The sequence below is a fragment of the Festucalex cinctus genome, chromosome 17 (genome assembly GCF_051991245.1).
Source record: "Festucalex cinctus isolate MCC-2025b chromosome 17, RoL_Fcin_1.0, whole genome shotgun sequence".
NCBI lineage: Eukaryota > Metazoa > Chordata > Actinopteri > Syngnathiformes > Syngnathidae > Festucalex > Festucalex cinctus.
In genome coordinates, this window is record NC_135427.1 from 16,926,799 (window position 1) to 16,945,311 (window position 18,513).

The window sequence follows — 18,513 nt, forward strand, 5'->3', positions numbered from 1 at the left end:
GACAACTATAATGGTCATTTATTTATTTATTTATTTACCCATAATAAAAGCCTTAGTATACATATTTTAAAAATATATATAAAAAAGATTTCATGTTTCCTCCCTCGTTAACTGTGTACGAACAAATTGGGCTAGCTTGATTAGCATGCGAGTTAGCCTGACCTTGAGGCTACAGTTCAAGAAGTGAAATGTGAATTTGTTCAGATGTGTAAAAGGGACTTTTATTTGTTTTCTTGATCAAAAGGTACACACGTGTGAATGTTTGTGAGCAATTGCCTAAAGACAAACAACGCAAGCGGAGCGTGATCAACTTCCTTCTGTTGGTGTTCTGCAGGTCCAAAGTTTTGTGAAATCTTCTGAGATGACGCTTGCGCACATCTCCGCTGTTTTCATCTCCACGGCAACAACAACAACGTCTTGAAGAATCATGTCCAGAAAAGCAAATGAGGAGCTTTGAAACATCAGCAAAACATAGACAAGCGTTCTACTTCCTGTTGCCAAGGCAACGCGTGGTTTAGCAGCGCGCTAACAAACAACACAAGGGCTTGGCAAACATTTAAAATATCGCCAGCTTGGAACTCAAAGTTACACAATTCATCTGAACCTGAAATGTTTGTAAATGTTTTTTTTTTAATAAAATAATTTATTCTCATTTGTTTTTCCCCTTCTGATTACTTCATTATTTAACCAATCATTAAACACACTGTAAATGCAAATTCCTAAATGTATTTGTGAAGATATGTAGTTTACATTTTTTTTTACTTCCTTAATTACAATTATTAACCGATGACTGAATGAGAGTAATAAAAAATGAATACATGTCAAATATGTAAAGGTTTATTTTACTAATCAAATAATTAACTCGTGTTTTGATCTCATAATGAATGTAATTAACCACTTATTTACTTGCACTAATTAAAAAATGCTAAATATGTATTTTTGTTATTTACAACAAATCAATTTAATTAGATGATTGAATACAAAAGAATTAATGTGTGTTAAACAAAAACATAGGGGGAAAAAATGGCTAATTCAATCCAAGAATTATTAAGAAATAGTCGTGTTGCTATTGCTGGATGTTGATATTTGCCAGATATTTACCTGCATAAATCAAGGTGAAATAAATATAAACACAAATAATACATAAAAAGAGGCCATCGACCGAGACTTTGCCCACCCCTGAATTGGACTACAGTACTCACTATCATTATTATCATCATTATTATTATTATTATTATTATTATTATTATGGTGATCTCGTTCATGTTATTGTGCAGAAGTTCAACTAGCAGGGTGACTAATTGTCAATAATCCCGGCAAAAAGAAAATCCTGTTATTACACTTGACTGAGAAGTCTTTCTTATGCCTCCATTATTCATAAATATTGATCAAATATCTCTCACGCGCGTGGTTCCATTTGAACACTTGAAGCAAAACAGGAGATTGTCAAAATAAATAATCCTAAATATCAAGTCCAATTCCAAAGCAGCGACCTTGAAGCGTTTGTCCCGTCAGACAAACTTGTGCGTCTTTTGTCGTCCCCGTTTTCAAACATGCACATGTTTACATGAATCTTGAAACGTCCGCCTTCGTTTTTGTTCCATTTCCTCGTTCGAGCCTCTCAAAAGGTCACCTTGTTGTCTTTAGTTGGAAAAAGTCCCAATGCGATACTTGGAGAGTGCCCGTCCCGTTCTTCATTAAGGAGACGTGCCCGATTTGTTTGTAAATGTCCGTCCTTCACTCCTTGTCTCCGTCCTCGCTGCTTCCTGCCGAGCAAACAAACACATTCCCAAGTTTTGTTGTTGAGTTGATGTTCTCAGTGTAGTACCACTTTGTGCCACAACGTGCCTCGGTAGCACTGAGCTGGACTGGAAGACATGTAGTCTTCAGAGCAAGAAGAAGAGGAGCAACCCAGGAGCTTGTTTTGCCATTTTAATGTTTGTTTGAGGTGGCAAATCCTGGTTCAGAAAGTAAAAACCCTTCCAGAGTTGTGATTTCCAGGTTCTTCTACTCAACAGGTGGAGATGAGCTCGTTTACCTATGATTTGAGTCGAAGCACCTGTGACTAAAGGCAAACGGTTTCAGGGTTTTTACTTTCTGGACCTGGATTCCCCGAACCTGGTATTGTTGTATGCTTCATATGTGTTAAAATAGCATTAACGGTTTATCCATGCTAATTTCCACTTGCTCATCGTGTTATTTTGACAACTTAGAATTCAATTTTTCCATCCTCACCTCCGGCAGAGTCCATATCCGAGTCGGAGATGTGCGTGATGGAGAAGCGGGACACGCTGGCGGGTGACACGGTGAAGCGGGAGAACCGAGCGGCCGACTTGGTCTCCTGGGGTTTGGCGGTGGCGATCCGTGACGGCGAGTCGGAGGCGGTCGAAGATGTTGGCAGCGGGAGCAGAGGGAAGTCGTCCTCCCACTCGTAGCCTGCGCCTGACACAAGGAGGCTTGCTGAGTACGTGTTCCAGGAGAGCCGACACCTGGGAACAGCACACTCACTCTCTTCAGAGATGTTCCCGTCTGAAGAGTCGTCAGACGCGCTGACCCTCTCGGGAGATTTGCTGCCTGAACCCTCGACGGCCAAAGGGAACCCGTGCGCCGTCAGCTCCTTGGTGGGACTCTCCTGTATACAAAGTTTTCACGTTAGTCCCACCTAATTAGCTTGTAATCCAGCCAAAACATCAGGAAAGTCTGGAGTTTCTAAGTCACATACGTCATAATTAAGTCTTAAGGCTTCACCTTCAAGTTTCAAGCAAGACTTTAAGTTATTGTGGAAAAAAATCAAGCTAGTCAAGTCATTACTTGAGTTTAGCATATTACATTAACATCGTAGGTGAGCGGGAACCGATCCCAGCTGACTTTGGGTGAAAGACCGGCAGGGAACACCCTGGACTGGTCACCAGCTCGTCACATGTCAACAAACAATTATTCACAATTTGAGGTCGTTCATGACGCTAACATGCATGTTTGTGAAAGGTGGGAGGAAGCTGGAGTATCTGGAGAAAAGGTACACAAACACAACACAAGATTCGAACCCAGAACCCTTAAGTGGCTTCTGCACTCTGCTGGTTTTGCGCTCCGCATGACATACGTAACATTCTTTCAATAACAAACGGCGTCGACTGTCACAGAGTTCAAGTCAAAGTGATTTTTAGCCAAGCTAGTCTGAAGTCCTAAAATTGGAGTCTGGTCCAAGTCCCCCACCTCTGCCGCTAATGACTGCTCACCTGATCAAAGAGATAAATGGTGACATCATCAAAGAAGGACACGTTCCTCTTCTTGCGTTCCAGTTCCTCATGTAGCTGGAGCATGGTGGGCGTCTTGAGGAGGCCTCGCAGGGTGAGGGCGTGGCTGTTGTCGCTCACCACGATGGGCACCGGGTGGTACTCGTCCTCGCTCTCCTCCTCCTGGACGCCGAAGGTCCGCGGGTCCTCATCCGACTCGTCGCTATCGTCCGAGTCGCCGTCGTCCCCATCCAGAGGAGAACCTCGATCTTCTGTCGAAGATGGCTGAGGCGGAGGAGAAGACGAAGATGACCTTCTGGAATTGGCTGCGTGCTGCAAGGCCACCTCGTCTTTGGGTAGGATGTGCAACACCTGCTGCCCTGAAGGTTTGTCCTTAACTTTTGCTTCTTCCTCCTCTAACAGGCTGTTGGACTTGTGCTCTCCATTCAGGGCATCGAGAGCCTCCTCCATGGCTCCCACCACCTCTGCTGCCCAGTCTTCAAGAGACGAGCTCTCCTCCTGCGAGGGCCACTCATCCAGGCCCCCTTCAGCCGTTGAAGCATCTAACAAGTCATCATGGTCACAGCCTTCCATTTGGTTTGTTCCACTTGTTTCTGTTAAACAATCATCTGAAGATTCTTTTGCTGAAGTCATCACAGTGTCTTTCAGTGCTTCTTCGTCTTCATTCTCACCACCATCTTCTGTTTGATGCTCCTGCTCATTCCTCATCTGGCGTTCGTTCTCGTAGTCGGAGAAGTAGGCCGAGTCCCTGTATGGCGTCTCTTGACTGAGTGGTGAGAAGGTGTGTTCGCACGACTTGAATGTCAGGTCTTCACAAGATGCGTCGTCCTTCAGGCTGGCATGGACGGCTGGCTGAGGCACGTCTTGGTCTTTGGTTTCATGAGGTTCTTTCGGCACAATCTCTGGACTTTCATAATTTTCTGTGTCGTAGCCACTGTCCATGGCTTTGGGGGAACAGGAAGGACGTGAGGCGGGGCTGGATCCCTCACAAGACCCGGAAACGGATTGTAGGTCCATGGACTCGATGGAATCCGGAGTTCCTACCTGCTTCTGAAGTGACTTGAAGGCAGGGGAAGCGCTCCGCTCACCGGACTCCTCCGCAAAGATCCCTGAAGTGATATCAGTGATGTCCTCATCTTCGTTGTCGCTGCAGTTGTCGAGGATGTCCGCGAGGCTGACGCTAGAACCGCCTTGGTCCAACCCGCTATCTCCTGCTTGACTTGTCTCTGACTGCGGATCCATCGGGACCATCGTCACGTGTTTTTTGTCTGCGGGCGCTGGAGGACTTTGGCTCATATCTTCCATATTGGGCTTGGTCATGAGAGGATGTTCTGTGATGATGTCTTGCTTCATCGTTTCTTCTGATCTAAGATCCACGTATGGCTGAGGCTTTATCGAGGCAGGTTTGGATACAACTGGACCTCCTGGTGCTGGTGAGAGGTTGATCATCTCGTCACTGCTCGGGATGTCCATGACTTTGTTGTGGTTGTAGCTGTTACTCACCAGCAAGCCTGTGAGCGGGTCGACAAAGTGCGAGTGGCAGCACTCAATTGGTGGCGCCACGCGGATGTCGCTCTGGTGGCACAAGTACACCATCGCGTCGCAGCGGTCCGGCGACACCATGGGGGGGTGTCGACTCAGACGGCTGCTGTTGTCTTTACCCTGGCGGGGTTCCAGGTAGGTGACACTCTTCGGCAGGCTGTGGTATTGCAGGCCGAGCTCCTCCGGCCAGGAATCTTCAATGTCTGTGCTCGGCATGGTGTAGTGAAAGTCCACATAGCTTTCCTGTCTGCAAGTCTGACTCGCTCGTCTTTGGTGGCCAACGCGTCTGTGGCGATGTTTGGAAGGCCAAGTGTTGCATGTGTGCTTCTCCATGAAGATGTCGTCCTCTTCCTCCTCCCCCGAATCGCTCTCCCGGCGCCCCATGAAGAGCGCCCTCTCTGCGTCTATGTTGATGCTGACCGAGCCCTGCCTGCTGTGACTCGGCATGGTCTTCCTCAGGGAGCCCATCATGTCGTAGTAGCCTCCCGTCACAGTCTTGCCGATGATGGACGAATGGCCCGTGTCCAAGTCCAGGTATGAGTCTCTGTAGACCTGCTCAGATGGACTATTGAGAGAGGGGGGTATACCTGCTGGGTTCTCTAGCTCACCCAATGCATGCCGAAGGCTCCTCGACCCCCAACTTTCTTGAAGATGCTCAGTGGCCAGCTCATCTCCCATTAGATAGTGGTCAAAGTCCACAGGTGGGGAGTGCTCGTAATAGTAACCTCCATCTCGGTCTTTGTAGGACACATAGTGACTTGACTCCCAGGGTGGTAGAGGGCTGTTATCACAAACCTGTCCTAAGAGGGGCTCCATTGTCAGGGAGATGGCAGGACTGGAGTCATTGGAGTCATAGACGTCCACGTTGTGGATATCTGCTGACCAGTACGTGTCACAGTTCGTAGCCTGTGATGGACAGACCATGCAGTCCCCCGAGTCAGCGCTCCCAGTAAGGAAGCTCCCACTGCTCTGGTAGTCTGGGCTGTAGGAGCACATGGTGTAGTCAGGCTCAATATTACAGTCCACCGGTTCTTCGATGCGGATGTAAAATTCGCTGTTGACTGACGGGCTGTGGGCACTGAAGACGGGAAGTACACCAGGGGCATGCAGATGTTTTGGCTGGTAATAAGTGGGAGAAGCTCTGAGGTTCTGGCTCTCCAAGGGGCAGCCTCCTACAATGCCCACTGGAGGATAAAAAGCTTCATGATTGACTTGATTGTGGGCACTCAAGGAATCCGGGCCTCTGAAGGACTCTTCCGCCCTGGCCTGCTCCCACCTATACTCAAAGTTTAGGCCGTGGCTGGTCTCGGTGATAGTCAGAATGTCATCCCCAGACTCTGAGTGGTAGCCATCAGCAGGCGAGAACTGCTGGAGGAGAGGGAACGATGACAAAGTGGATGAGGGCTGCTGGTGAGTCGTCAGCGGGGGACCGCGAAGGACGTTGTGTCCCACACTGGGCCGCATGGAGTTCCAGCGTCTCTCAAAGTCCTCCTCGGCCTCACTGGCCCCCTTAGCGCACAGATAGGTCAAGAGCAAGTGAACTTCCTCAGCATTGGGCCTCTGTTCAGGTGGGAGCCAGCAGAACTGCATCACCTCGTACCTGAAAGTCACCCGCAAATGAAGACAGTGGAAAAGATATCTGCAGCATTCCTTGAGTGTTTTTGTCTAACCAGCGTTCAGCCAGAGGAACTTGGAGTGCGGGCTTGGCCAGTCGCAGCTGTTGCTCCTTCACAGCGTAGGAGAGAACTTGCTGGTCAGAGTAATGGCTGTAGGGTTGCGTTCCCAGCTCCAGCAACTCCCAGATGCTCACTCCCAGAGACCTGACACCAGATGTGAGACTAAGTCATATTTCTTCATGGTCCCAAAACAGTGATTGGACAGAAGCGCTTACCAGATGTTACTCTGCTGGGTCTGCTTGGCCACCAGCAGATTTCCGTGCACGTCGTCCACCAGCTCAGGAGCGATCCAGCGAAGTGGCACGTACGTCTGTTCGGGTGTGACCATGTAGTCGTCCTGACGGGAAAGCAGACGGAATATGAAACCTCTTTCCATGGCTGCTTTTCAAAGGTGCAGGTTCTACCTTGTACTTGGTGTGGGACAATCCGTAGTCGCCAATCTTCACGGTGACGTTGGCAGTCAGCAGGCAGTTCCTTAAAGCCAGGTCGCTGTAGATCCATGTGACAACATACTTAGAGATGTCACAAATTACAAACATGTCAAGAGCCAGACAGAATTCATCACTCACTCGATTTTGGTTTTCAGACTCTTTTAGTTTTTAGCACAAAGAAATGCTAAGTGTGACTGATAAAACAATCTTGATGACTTTCCTGAGACGATTTGTCAAACTCACTTAAGTATACTGTAGTTTATTTTCATTTGTTCTAACGGATCTTAGCCATTGCAGTCTTTCTGGTCCATAACACTGCCTGTTTCATCAAAAAACTTAGCAATTCTGGCTGTTGTTGGCTCATAAGTGGCAACCATATTAAATAGTCTGAACTTGGCATGCTTAGAAATACAGTGATGGCCTTTAAAGTGGGGTTTGTCCCCACTCCCAGAAGAAAATGCTCAGCACGCCACTGCAGAAATACGGCTAATAAGTAAGTTTTGTTTATTCATTTTTTCCTTTCGGACACATTACAGCTTACATCAATCACATCACATCATTTGCAACATTGACATCCGAAAGAAGGGCTGACGGGTAGAAGCCGAAGCTTAAGTCATAAACTCTGGAACTGCAGGGGGCGCTGCAGTCTGGCGGCGAGGGTCCACCGCCTGCAACAAAATCACTGATGCTGGAGTCTTTTGAGCAACACTCGGGCAGCACCAGGATGTTGTTACAGAAAGTGGCCGTCTACAAGGCAAGAATAACACCTGGATGGATGGATGGATGGATGGATGGATGGATGGATGGATGGATGGACGGATGGATGGACGGAGGGACGGATGGATGGACGGACGGGTCAACAGACGGATGGATGGCTGGATGGATGGCCGGATGGATGGATGGATGGATGGATGGATGGATGGATGGACGGAGGGACGGATGGATGGACGGATGGGTCAACGGCCGGATGGATGGCCGGATGGATGGATGGATGTATGGATGGATGGAAGGTTGGATCAACGGATGGACGGACGGATGGACGTGGTACCTGTGAGTGAAGTTGTTCATATGCAAGTGTTTGAGTCCCGAAGCGATGTCGCAAGCCATCCTCTGGAGGATTAGCGGCTCGGGGACGCCAACGCCGTCCGCGCACTTGCTGCTCCTCAGGTAAGCCTTCACGTCGCCCTGGTAACGCAACACACCACCACGTATTACCACCTATGGCCATTGGGGGCAGCGTTGCCTACGGAAGACCCAACTGTACCAGCGGACAAAACTCCATGACCAACAGGAAGGGCGCGACGTCGGTGCACTGTGCCAAACACTGCAGCAGAGCCGAATGCTGCAGCACCCTGAGGACCAGGAAGCAGCGCATCACACACAAAGTGATGTCATCAGTCAGTGACAACCGTCAAGAAGTAATTCAAACGGTGGGGGGGTGAAGGCATACCTGTAGGGTTGCACTTCCTCCAGGAAGTGCATCTGTTCCTTGATGCTGGCGCTGGCCTTCAGCTCCTTGACCACCACCTGATTGGTCCTCAGGTTCTCATTCACCTCCCCCAGAAGAACCTGCCACATGGACACATGGACACCAATGCAACAGGCGGACACACGGACAAATTGGTCGTTTGGAATGGGTGTGGGGGTGGGGGGGACACAGTAATGGACATACCCAGTCATGAAGACAATGCGGATGTTTGATGAATGTGGAAAACGAGGATAGAGAGAAGAAGATGTTATCTGCTTGTAAACATTGGCGACGCCATGACTCCGATTGCAAAGGGACGGAACACTTCCGGTGAATTTTCACGGTTGACTTTGCAGGAGTTGGTTTGAAAGGAGCTACCCTTTCCCATACGAGATCAACCAATCAGAGACTCACAAGTCCTCGTGCCGACCTGCTTTCGGTTGTTTCCTTGTCAATTCCCACCCGAAGGTTTTGCAAGCGTAGTCACGAGCGTCGGAAAGGTGCGCACCTGGCGCGGGCGGTCTTACCTTCCCGAACCAGCCGTTCCCGATCTCTTTCAGGTAGAGCAGACTCTGGCGGCTCAGGTTGAACCATTTCAGGTGGTGCGCTGCCAGAAGACACAACAGTCAATCGAACAATGTTGGCTTTCTCAAGTGTCCACTGAAGGATCTCCGACGTGTAACGTCCCAGATGGTGGTGCTGGATTGTCGGACTCTGTGATGCATCGCAGTCGGCGTCCTTGACCAGAGACCCGGTCCGGCTCAGCCCGTCCACCCGTCCTTCATTGTGGGTGGAGGTGCAGACAAACGGACTTTTGTGAAGTGACCCCCCCTCCCCCTTGCGACCCCCCATCCCCGCCCTAAAAGAACACACAGGCCAGCCACTGTCCATACTGGATGACATGGCGTCACCCCCCCACGCTGCTCATTCCTCACAGCCGCCCACGTTCTCTCTGGAATCGGCAGCTTTGGGGCCCGTACCGCCTGGCACAGGCTAGCAAGTGCCAGCTAGCACCAGCTAGCAATGACGCAATCATTCACTAAGCATGCAGCATGTAGCTAAGTGAAGATGTTGTGTGTGTGCTTTGAGGGCCACTATCTTGTTGTTGTTGTTGTTGTTGATGCTGCTAATCAATACTTGCGTGGGTGCTCTAAGCTGCCCGTCGCCTCCATCCGGCCTCGTCGGCCTGCCAGCCAGGAAGTCGTTAACGGGATTCCCAGCGCAAGCGTCCAAATGGACCCGGCGTTGCTTTCAGGACCGACCGGCCATTATCCCGTTTCAGTGTTGTTGTTTTTTTATGCGTCCGCTTGAGCTGACGTACTTCACAAATGAATTTGTGCCTATGAGTCTTCCGAATTGTCCGTGTACGTATGTGCATTAGCCTTACGAGTAAGACAGCAGTAGAGAAGGGCTGAAGCATGGTAGTAAAATGACTACTGTACTAGTAGAACGACTAGGCTGCACTAGTAAAAGAACTAGGCCACGTACTAGTAAAATGACTATGCCACACTAGTAAAATCACTACTGCACTAGTAAAACCACTAGGCTGCACTAGTAAAAGGACTAGGCCATGCACTAGTAAAATGACTGGGCCACACTAGTAAAAGTTTTTCACTAGCAAAATGACTAGGCTACACTAGTAGAACAACTAGGCTGCACTAGTAGAACAACTACACTGAACTAGTAAAATGACTAGGTTGCACTTGTAGAGCAACTAGGCCGCACTAGTAAAATGACTAGGCATCACTATCAAAATAACTAGGCTGCACTCGCAGAACAACTAGGCTGCACTAGTAGAACAACTAGGCTAAACTGGTAAAATGACTAGGATGCACAAGTAGAACAACTAGGCTGCACTAGTAGAACACACTATTAAAATGAGTAGGCTGCACTAGTAGAACAACTGGCTGCACTAGTAAAATGACTAGGCTGCACTAGTAGAATGACCAGACTGAACTAGTAAAATAATTAAGCTGCACTAGTAAAATGGCTAGGCTGAACTAGTACAATGACTAGGCCGCACTAGTAAAATGATTAGGCTTCACTAGCAAAATGACTAGGCGACACTAGTAGGACAACTAGGCTGCACTAGTAGAACAACTAGGTTAAAGTAGTAAAATCACAAGGCTGCACTCGTAGAACTAGGCTGCACGAGTATAACTATTCTGCACTAGTAAAATGAGTATACTTCACTAGTAGAACAACAAGGCTGCACTAGTAAAATGAGTAGGCTGCACTTGTAAAAGTACTAGGGTACACTAATGGGACAAGTGGATGGTGATGGAAAAGTGCTTCGTGCGGAGGAGCGGCAATGCGCGTTTGTGGAATTTGTTTTCCTGCGAGAGCGCCGCAGCAGCTGCATGAAGGCGCGTCGGCCAAGATCACAACGGCTCTCACGCTCGACCAGTCTCGTGAGGAGACTCGCCCACTCGCAAGTCCAACGGGGAAGGAAACATGCTGCATGCACGCACGCACACACATTCCAACACGTCTGCTCGTGTGTGTTGCTAGTGCGCGTCTGTCCATTTGCGTGTGCGTGTACAACATGTCATTGCGTGGGGTGCAAGGTGACTCACCTGGTGGCGTCGTCCGCCTGGCAGGAGGCAGTGCCACCTCGCCGAGGGGCAGCACGTAAACGTCCGGGCTGGCCGGCGAGGCCGGCCCGGACGCGTGCGCGTGGTACGCGTGGTACGCCTCGCCATCAGGAGCGTTGCGCAACTCCTGAAACGACAACAACAACATGTCACACTTCCCTCTTGCACTAGTAGCTTGATGAACATTTTGTGACACCTCCCCAAAGATTGTTCTGTGAAAGTGGACATTAACGAAGCCCACGTTTGCCAACACGGGGTCAACGAGTGCTCGAGTCCAGACCGTCGGACACGCCCACCTGATCAAACAAGCCACCAATCAATTCATCAAGCAACCAATCAAATGGCGGACCAAACATATCAACCAATAAGTGACGTGACCAATTAACCAATTTGACGAGAAATCAATCAACTAACCAATCAATTTATTAAATAACCCAAAAAAGCAGCTAATTGATCAACCAACCAATCAAATGGCTGACATATCAATCAATTAATCAATCAATTGACCAACTAACCAATTGATTCAAACAAGAAAAATCATTAAGGGGACCAAGTTTGTTAACCAACCAAGCAATCAATTGATGAAATTAAAAATATACCAACCAAGGTGATCAACCACACAATCACTTGACCTACCAAACAACCAACTCATCATTTGACCAACCAACAACTCAATGAGTCCTCAACCAAATGTCAAACAAACCAATTGACTAAACAACAATCAACTGACCAGCTAAACCACGGAACCAATCAATTGACCATTTAACCAGTCAGTCAGTCAGTCAACCAATCAATCAGCTGAAGAAGCAATACGATAAGATGTTTGCTGGACCGTTTTGTTGTTGTTCTTCTTCTTCTGTGAATTTGCTGTCGGATTCCTCGCGTTTGGTGTCTAGTGCCACCTAGTGGACTTGGCAGGCGATGCCGTCTGCAGTTTCGGCACTGAGAAGACTCCAGAAAGTAACGAGAAGAAAACCAAAACTGTTTTTTAGTCTACAAAAAGCACAAGACAAGATGGTTGAAAGATTTTGTTTTGTGTTTTTTTTTTTTTTTGCATGTCAACGTCGAATGCCAAAGTGGAGTGGTGAGGCCACGCAGGAAGTTGCGGGAAACTCGGCCAGGTCCCCAAAGACCTCAAGAAGAATGCGACCTGACAACACCCCAAACGCACGCACGCACATTCGGGTGCTTCTTTTGTCTTTCTGCTCCTCCTCTTCACTTTCTCTCCTTTTGCTCATCTTTATTTATTTATTTTACTTTTTCCTCCTCCTTCACCTCCTCAACTTTCTCCTTCTCATCGTTCTTGCTCTTCCTCTTGTGACACTCACATGCACACACATGTTCACATGCCCCGCTTGCAACATTTTCTCTCTCTCTCTGTGCATGAGAGGATGTATGTGTGTGTGTCGAGAAGAGAACATGCACACACATTGAGTTCACCTGCTCAGAAGGAAACGCACACACGCACACACATGCAGCAAGAGGGTCAACAAGGGCAGACCTGCAAGTGAAGAAGTTTTCCGAGTGTGACGAGGACACTTACCTTCCTCAGGTCAACACGCGCACGCACGCACACGCACACACAATCAGTGTCGTCCGACGTCGGAGCGTTGCAAAGACGACGAGTTGTCTGAAGACGATGAGGAGGACAGCGGAGCGTGTGAGAAGGCGGGGAAGGAGGACCCCAGGACGGAAGTGGGAGGAGCTAAGAGGTCAGGGGTCGCACCCTCGCCTCCTCCCAGGGGAGAAGAAAAACGGGGGAGAGGACGGGGGATCCGCATAGCGTGAGGATGACATCATGAGCAACATAACACACACACACGCCCACGCACATCTGCAACACTCACACACTAACATAGACAGAAGCACAAAAAACACACACGCACACAAACAAGCACATACTATAAACTAGGGCTGGGTATTGCCACCAACCTCATGATACGATACGTATCACGATACAGATTCATGATACGATACGTATCACGATACAGATTCATGATATGATACTTATCATGATACAGGGGTCACAATACGATACGTATCGCGATACATGGGTCACGATACGATAGGTATCACCATATTTTAGATAAATTTACTTGCATTTTATAATAACAGTCATATGTATACATAAAGGATCTGTTTATTATGCTGGATGACAAAAAAAAATTTGTTAGCAGCTCTTCTGGTTGACTACCAAGCAGCATGCCTGGTATTCAAATTACAGCTCTAAAATGTGCTTATTTGAAATGTTTTGGGAAATAAAAACAGCATTTTTTTTTCCATGTAGCACATTCTATTTCGTTTTTTTAAACAAAGTATTTTGAAACTTGCTGTCGAATGAAAATGACATCACGTGCTCAGGTAACCAATCACAGCTCACCTGTTTTCTAGGTTTGGTCATGTGACATTCACAAGCTGAGCTGTGATTGGTTACCTGAGCCCTTGTGATGTCATTTTCAGTCGATAGAAAGTTGCAAAATGAGTTTTTAAAATTACAAATTGTACGTGAAAAATAATGAAAATATCACATTTATTACAAGCAAAATATTCATGTTTGACTCCCAAAAATGGCAAAATAAGTAACGTATGCCTTTAAAGTTAACGAGCAATATCGATTCTGACGCCTGCGTATCGATATGTGTATTGTAATGAGGCCTGCCAATGATATGTTGCCGTATTGATTTTTTTTTTTAGCACACCCCTACTGTAAACAGACACAAACAGAAACACAAAAATAAGACACACACAAAAACAAAAAGAAACACACATGCACACGCGTAAACAAATAGACACTCCCCCATTGAAAACGTGTGTGCATGTGCGTTGTCGACGTGATGTGATTGACAGCTGTCCCATCGCGAGCAACGCGTGCGCGCGACGAGTTGGTGCTTCAGTTAGTGTGCGTGTGTGTGCGTGGGTGCGTTGGCGCTGACCTCGAAGGCGGCGCCGCGGTTCTTCTTGCAGCACAAGCAGGCCACCAGAACCACGAGCAGGCCCATCGTGCCGAACGAGAACGTCAAGGTCGCAGATTCCCACGACAGCAACCCCCACTCGTCCGCCGCACCTGCACGGACGCACGGACAATCAGGACAACCAGCAGATGACAGGAATGCCAAGCGACACATTTGTGTGTGTGTTACACGAGAGTCGCACACGTGAGTGTGCACATTTCAGGCGCCGACCCACAATGCACTTGTGCGATCGTCGTCGTCGGCCTCGCGGTGCTTCCCCGTCTTGCCGTCATGTTCTTGGAGCATCCGCCGGCGGTCCAAGCGGGATACAGCGGAGGATGCAGTTGCCATGGAAACGGGCGGGCTGCTCCTTCCTTCCTTCCTCCGGGTTGTAGCTCGTGTTTTGCTGTCGCCACCTCAAATGCAGGCTGGCACCAAAAACAAGCTAGGCTACACTAGGCTAGGCTAAGCTAAGCTAAAGGAAAGGATTTTGCATGGCCTCTTCTGGGTAGCGACTCAGCAGCTTGCTTGTTTTTTGTTTGTTTGTTTTTTTATTAATTGATTGGATTTATTGAAACATAAACACATCATAATCATAAAATGGAAGTTAAAAGAAGCAGAAAAGGGAAAAAAATCCTCAATAATATCATAATTTACACGATAAGGAGTAGGACGCTTCGGATGAGCGTCACTCTCAAGATGGAAAATTTGTTTTTGGCAAAACTAAATCAAATCAATTGGTTTAACAGATAATTGAATTATTGTCACTTATTAAAACCATCTGAGACAAAAAAAAAAAAAAATTCTTTAAATATTTCATACTTTGAAAAGTGTGCTAATGCTAATGCTAACTAAATTTTCGGGACTTTTGTTTCTCTTATTGTTTCAAAGGAATTTCCATGAAAATAAAATAAATGAATTCCTTTTTTGGCTTCTTTCATAAATTTGTTCACAATAATCAATAATTTATCATATGAATTATGCACACGACAACAGAGACACTAACGTGTCAACACAACTCGTGAGTTTTCTTAATTTGGCGTTGGGATTTGTTTACATCACATTTGAAAGCTAATGTCAGTTTAATGCTAATTTTAAAACACATTTTAAAGGTAACGTCATGACGTTATGCTAACATGAATTAATTTTTTCTTTCATTTTATGTAGTCAAATTTAACAGCATTCAATGATTTTAGCATAAATGTTTTGCTAGCTTTGAAATGTGACGTGACCATTAAAAATGCATCAAAATATGATATTAGCATTTCACTTGAAATTAGAGTTAAAATGTCAACTTAAGATTTCAAATGTGACAAATGTATTTTCATGAAAATGTGAACATTAAAACGCAAATGTAGCGCCAACATTGAAATTGTAACGTTAACATTTAGTTCGCTAACAAATTCATTTGAGCAAACAAATGGCCGATCACGTGACGTGATGATGACGTAACGCGATGTGACATCATCATCATCATCAGGTGACGTACAGGATGCTAAAAATAGAAAATGGTTTGGCAATGTTTTTTTCTGCTCTGTTAGCAAGAATCCGGCGCTGCGGTTGCCATGGCAACCGGCTGCACCACATTGTTGCGTAATCACGAGACAGAGCGATGGTCCATAAAGCTTCTGATGAGGACGAAAAAAAAAAAGATTTCCAATCAACTTAATGAAGCGCAGCATGTGCGCGCGTGACAGCAAGGAGGCGCTCACGTGACCACGCACGCCGCGCACACACATTGTCACGCGCACACACACACAAAAACACGCAACCGAAACGGAAACAATTACCGCAGTGCTGGAATGTTTGTCTCACCTGGGCCGATGGCGGCGGCGGCGCGGGTCCACCAAAGCGCGGCGCACGTCAGCAGCAGCATCAGCATCTTCCTCATCTTCATCCTCATCTTCACTCCATCCTCATCCTCATCTTCATCCTTTCCGAACCGAGCCCGGCGGCCGGCTGCCGATTGGCGCGTCCCATCTCCGGGCAGGAAGAAAGCGTCAAAAAAGGAGAGTCAGGAAGGTTCCGTGGACGCAGGACATTCCCCGTTGGGGGGAGGGGGGCGGGAATCAATCAATCAGACGCGGGCTTGGGTGATTTGGGTCCGCTGGTGTCGGGGAGGAGGGGGGGAGGCTGCTGGTGCTGTCCGCGGTGCTGCTTGCGAGAGCGCCATCTTGCTCGCTTAATGCTGAAGCGGGAGGGGGAAGGGGCGGGGCGGGATGCTGAGGGGCATTAGCGCGCATGCGCGAACACACAAAATACAAAAATGGAAACATACACATGCGTAGGCACACTGAGACGCTTGGCAGGAGGCGAAGGCAGATTTTTTTTTTTTTTCAGTTTGGTGGCCGGTTGGGATGTCACAACATTTGACATTCGCATGCTTGTAATTGTTTTTCATAACAGATTCACTTGCTCATTCTGTTTCATTATCCGTCCTTGTACTATCGGACTCATTCACTGATTTGCTAGCTAACAGCCAATCAGAGTGATCGATTGTCACCGACGGCTAGTTTGCATACCGCGATGTCTTGGCCGGTGTCGGTGTAAGATGTGATCGGGCTGCAAGATCGTATAGGGTTCACCTAACCAACATGTCCCGCGACAGGATTGGCTGGTAATGATCAAGTTGATGTCAAACATTGGGGAAAATTTTTTTTAAATAATTATTATAATAATAATTTAATTTTAAAAAACAAAATGTACAAACTGAAATTCTGAAAACGTAAATAAACCTAAGAATATAAACGCAAAATACAGTATATATTCTAAATAATGACTAAGATTGACTAAATGATAAATACACAAAATATTTGTCTCAGATGTGACAAATATTGTCAGTTTAGATTGTTAGTGTTCCTATTATCATTGAGACTGTTTTTTTTGTTTTTTGTTTTTATTGTAATTGATTTGTGAACAGCTTAAAAAAAAAAAAAAAAGAAACCAAACCGAAGCTAACATTGTTAGCGCTGCTCTACTGATGTCACCGGCAAGCACTTCAATCTTTTTTTTTTTCCCACTCTTAAAAGTATAACGTTTTTATATTTTTAGGTTTATTCACGTTTTGTTTTTTTTGTTTTGTTTTTGTTTTACAATTTTTGTCCATACATTTTTTTATTTTGAACAATTGTAAAAGGACAATTTCCGGACAATCCTGTGGCGTGTCGTCATCTACAGGCGACCCCGATACGATCTGGCAGCCCGATCACATCTGACACCAACACCGGTTCATTCAGTCCTATTGAAAAAGCACAATGGCACAAAAGTCATGAACATTTCATTATACGTATATACATGTTGTTTGCTTGCTATGGTGTTGAAAAGTCAAAATCTTCATTGACTTTGAATAAGGATCAAATAAATACTCTTCATTCAAGGCAGTTTAAAATGGAGGACAGCCAGAGTAAAAAATCTCCTCTCGATGTGGTCGCCACTAACACACGAGGACGACGATTGCCTTTCCTTTACTCTTATGTAATCATCAGCGCATTTATAATTCATACAGATCAACATCAGCTTCTACTTTCCTTATAAACACAAATTCGTGTAACACACAACGGACTCACACCAGCTTTGTGTCCTCAAAGGAGACGTTCGCTCTGTGGCTAATGCCAATAACAATAGACGTGTACTTCCTGTTTTCAGTTAATTGAACTTGAACGTCTCTTGTTGGATGTAACTGATGTTATATTGTGAATTAACATTATTGAATAAAGTTTGAAATATTGTTTAAAAAAAAAAAAAAACTTGAACGTCTCTATCCAGCCGACGAGAGCACAGAGACATCATTGGAAATGAAGTCCGACGAGCACTTTGAAGGCCGTAGTTCTGGTGGCGACCGATGAGGGCAGCAAAGTTACATCACAACGTGTCAAAATATATTGACTGCCTGTATCCACCATACGAAAACAAAACTAGGATGAAAACAAACAAACACAAACTTGTGGAGACGTCATATCAGATTTCACTTGCAAGCAAATGGATAAGCAGCCAAGGTGCAGTGAGGTGCAGTCACCACAAGATGGCGACCAAGTAAAGCCTGCACAAAAGGAAAAGCTATGCAAAACTATTGAAACGAAAGACGGTATGGATGTTTTCTTCATCTAGCAGAATTATTAACCCCCCCTTTTTTTTGTGAAATGTGACGGCATCATTTCATGACACTTGACAAATAATGTAGCGGTGTGGTGGAAGACATGGTAAACACAATTTGTCAAGGACTATTATTTAGCAAAAGCTAATGCTAATATGCGCTAACAGCAACTATGTTTACCTTTGGGCTTTGACATGATTGTGCTTCGGTCGAAGTTCGCTGTTTATCCAAGGTTTGATTCATAAACACATTTTCAGAAATGTCATTTTCAGATCACTTCGAAAATCAATCAATCACTATAAAATTGACTTGTTTAATTACCCACCATTTTTATGTGTGACATTATAAAAGTTGTTTGCCGTAAGACTGTGCATCCCTTTAATAAACATGTGACCAAATTTTGGAGTAACGATTTATTCGATTTTCCCAAGTTTGCATTTTATCATTAACTTTTGTCATATTTATCCTTGTGACATGTCAGCCCTCGCGCGCACTTTTATTGTG

General features: G+C 46.2%; 1 protein-coding gene across 3 annotated transcripts; it reads right to left on the bottom strand.

Annotated features, from left to right (window-relative positions):
- Nucleotides 1-195: 195 nt before the first annotated feature.
- On the bottom strand, nucleotides 196-18,226 carry aatkb (apoptosis-associated tyrosine kinase b). Of its 3 annotated transcripts, none has more exons than XM_077502295.1 (15): nucleotides 18,190-18,226; nucleotides 15,732-15,896; nucleotides 13,899-14,029; nucleotides 10,948-11,092; nucleotides 8,899-8,978; nucleotides 8,354-8,472; nucleotides 8,168-8,255; nucleotides 7,952-8,088; nucleotides 6,877-6,961; nucleotides 6,688-6,809; nucleotides 6,467-6,616; nucleotides 3,237-6,396; nucleotides 2,509-2,632; nucleotides 2,236-2,442; nucleotides 196-1,766 (listed from the first exon to the last, which is right to left on the bottom strand). In XM_077502295.1, the coding sequence occupies exons 1-15, from the start codon at nucleotides 18,203-18,205 to the stop codon at nucleotides 1,738-1,740; spliced, it is 4,758 nt and encodes a 1,585-aa protein (XP_077358421.1). In that variant the 5' UTR covers nucleotides 18,206-18,226; the 3' UTR covers nucleotides 196-1,737. The 3 variants fall into 3 exon arrangements, with proteins under 3 accessions (XP_077358421.1, XP_077358422.1, XP_077358423.1); XM_077502296.1 differs by lacking the exon at nucleotides 18,190-18,226 and adding an exon at nucleotides 17,485-17,707; XM_077502297.1 differs by lacking the exons at nucleotides 8,899-8,978; nucleotides 10,948-11,092; nucleotides 13,899-14,029; nucleotides 15,732-15,896; nucleotides 18,190-18,226 and adding an exon at nucleotides 8,576-8,877.
- Nucleotides 18,227-18,513: the final 287 nt, after the last annotated feature.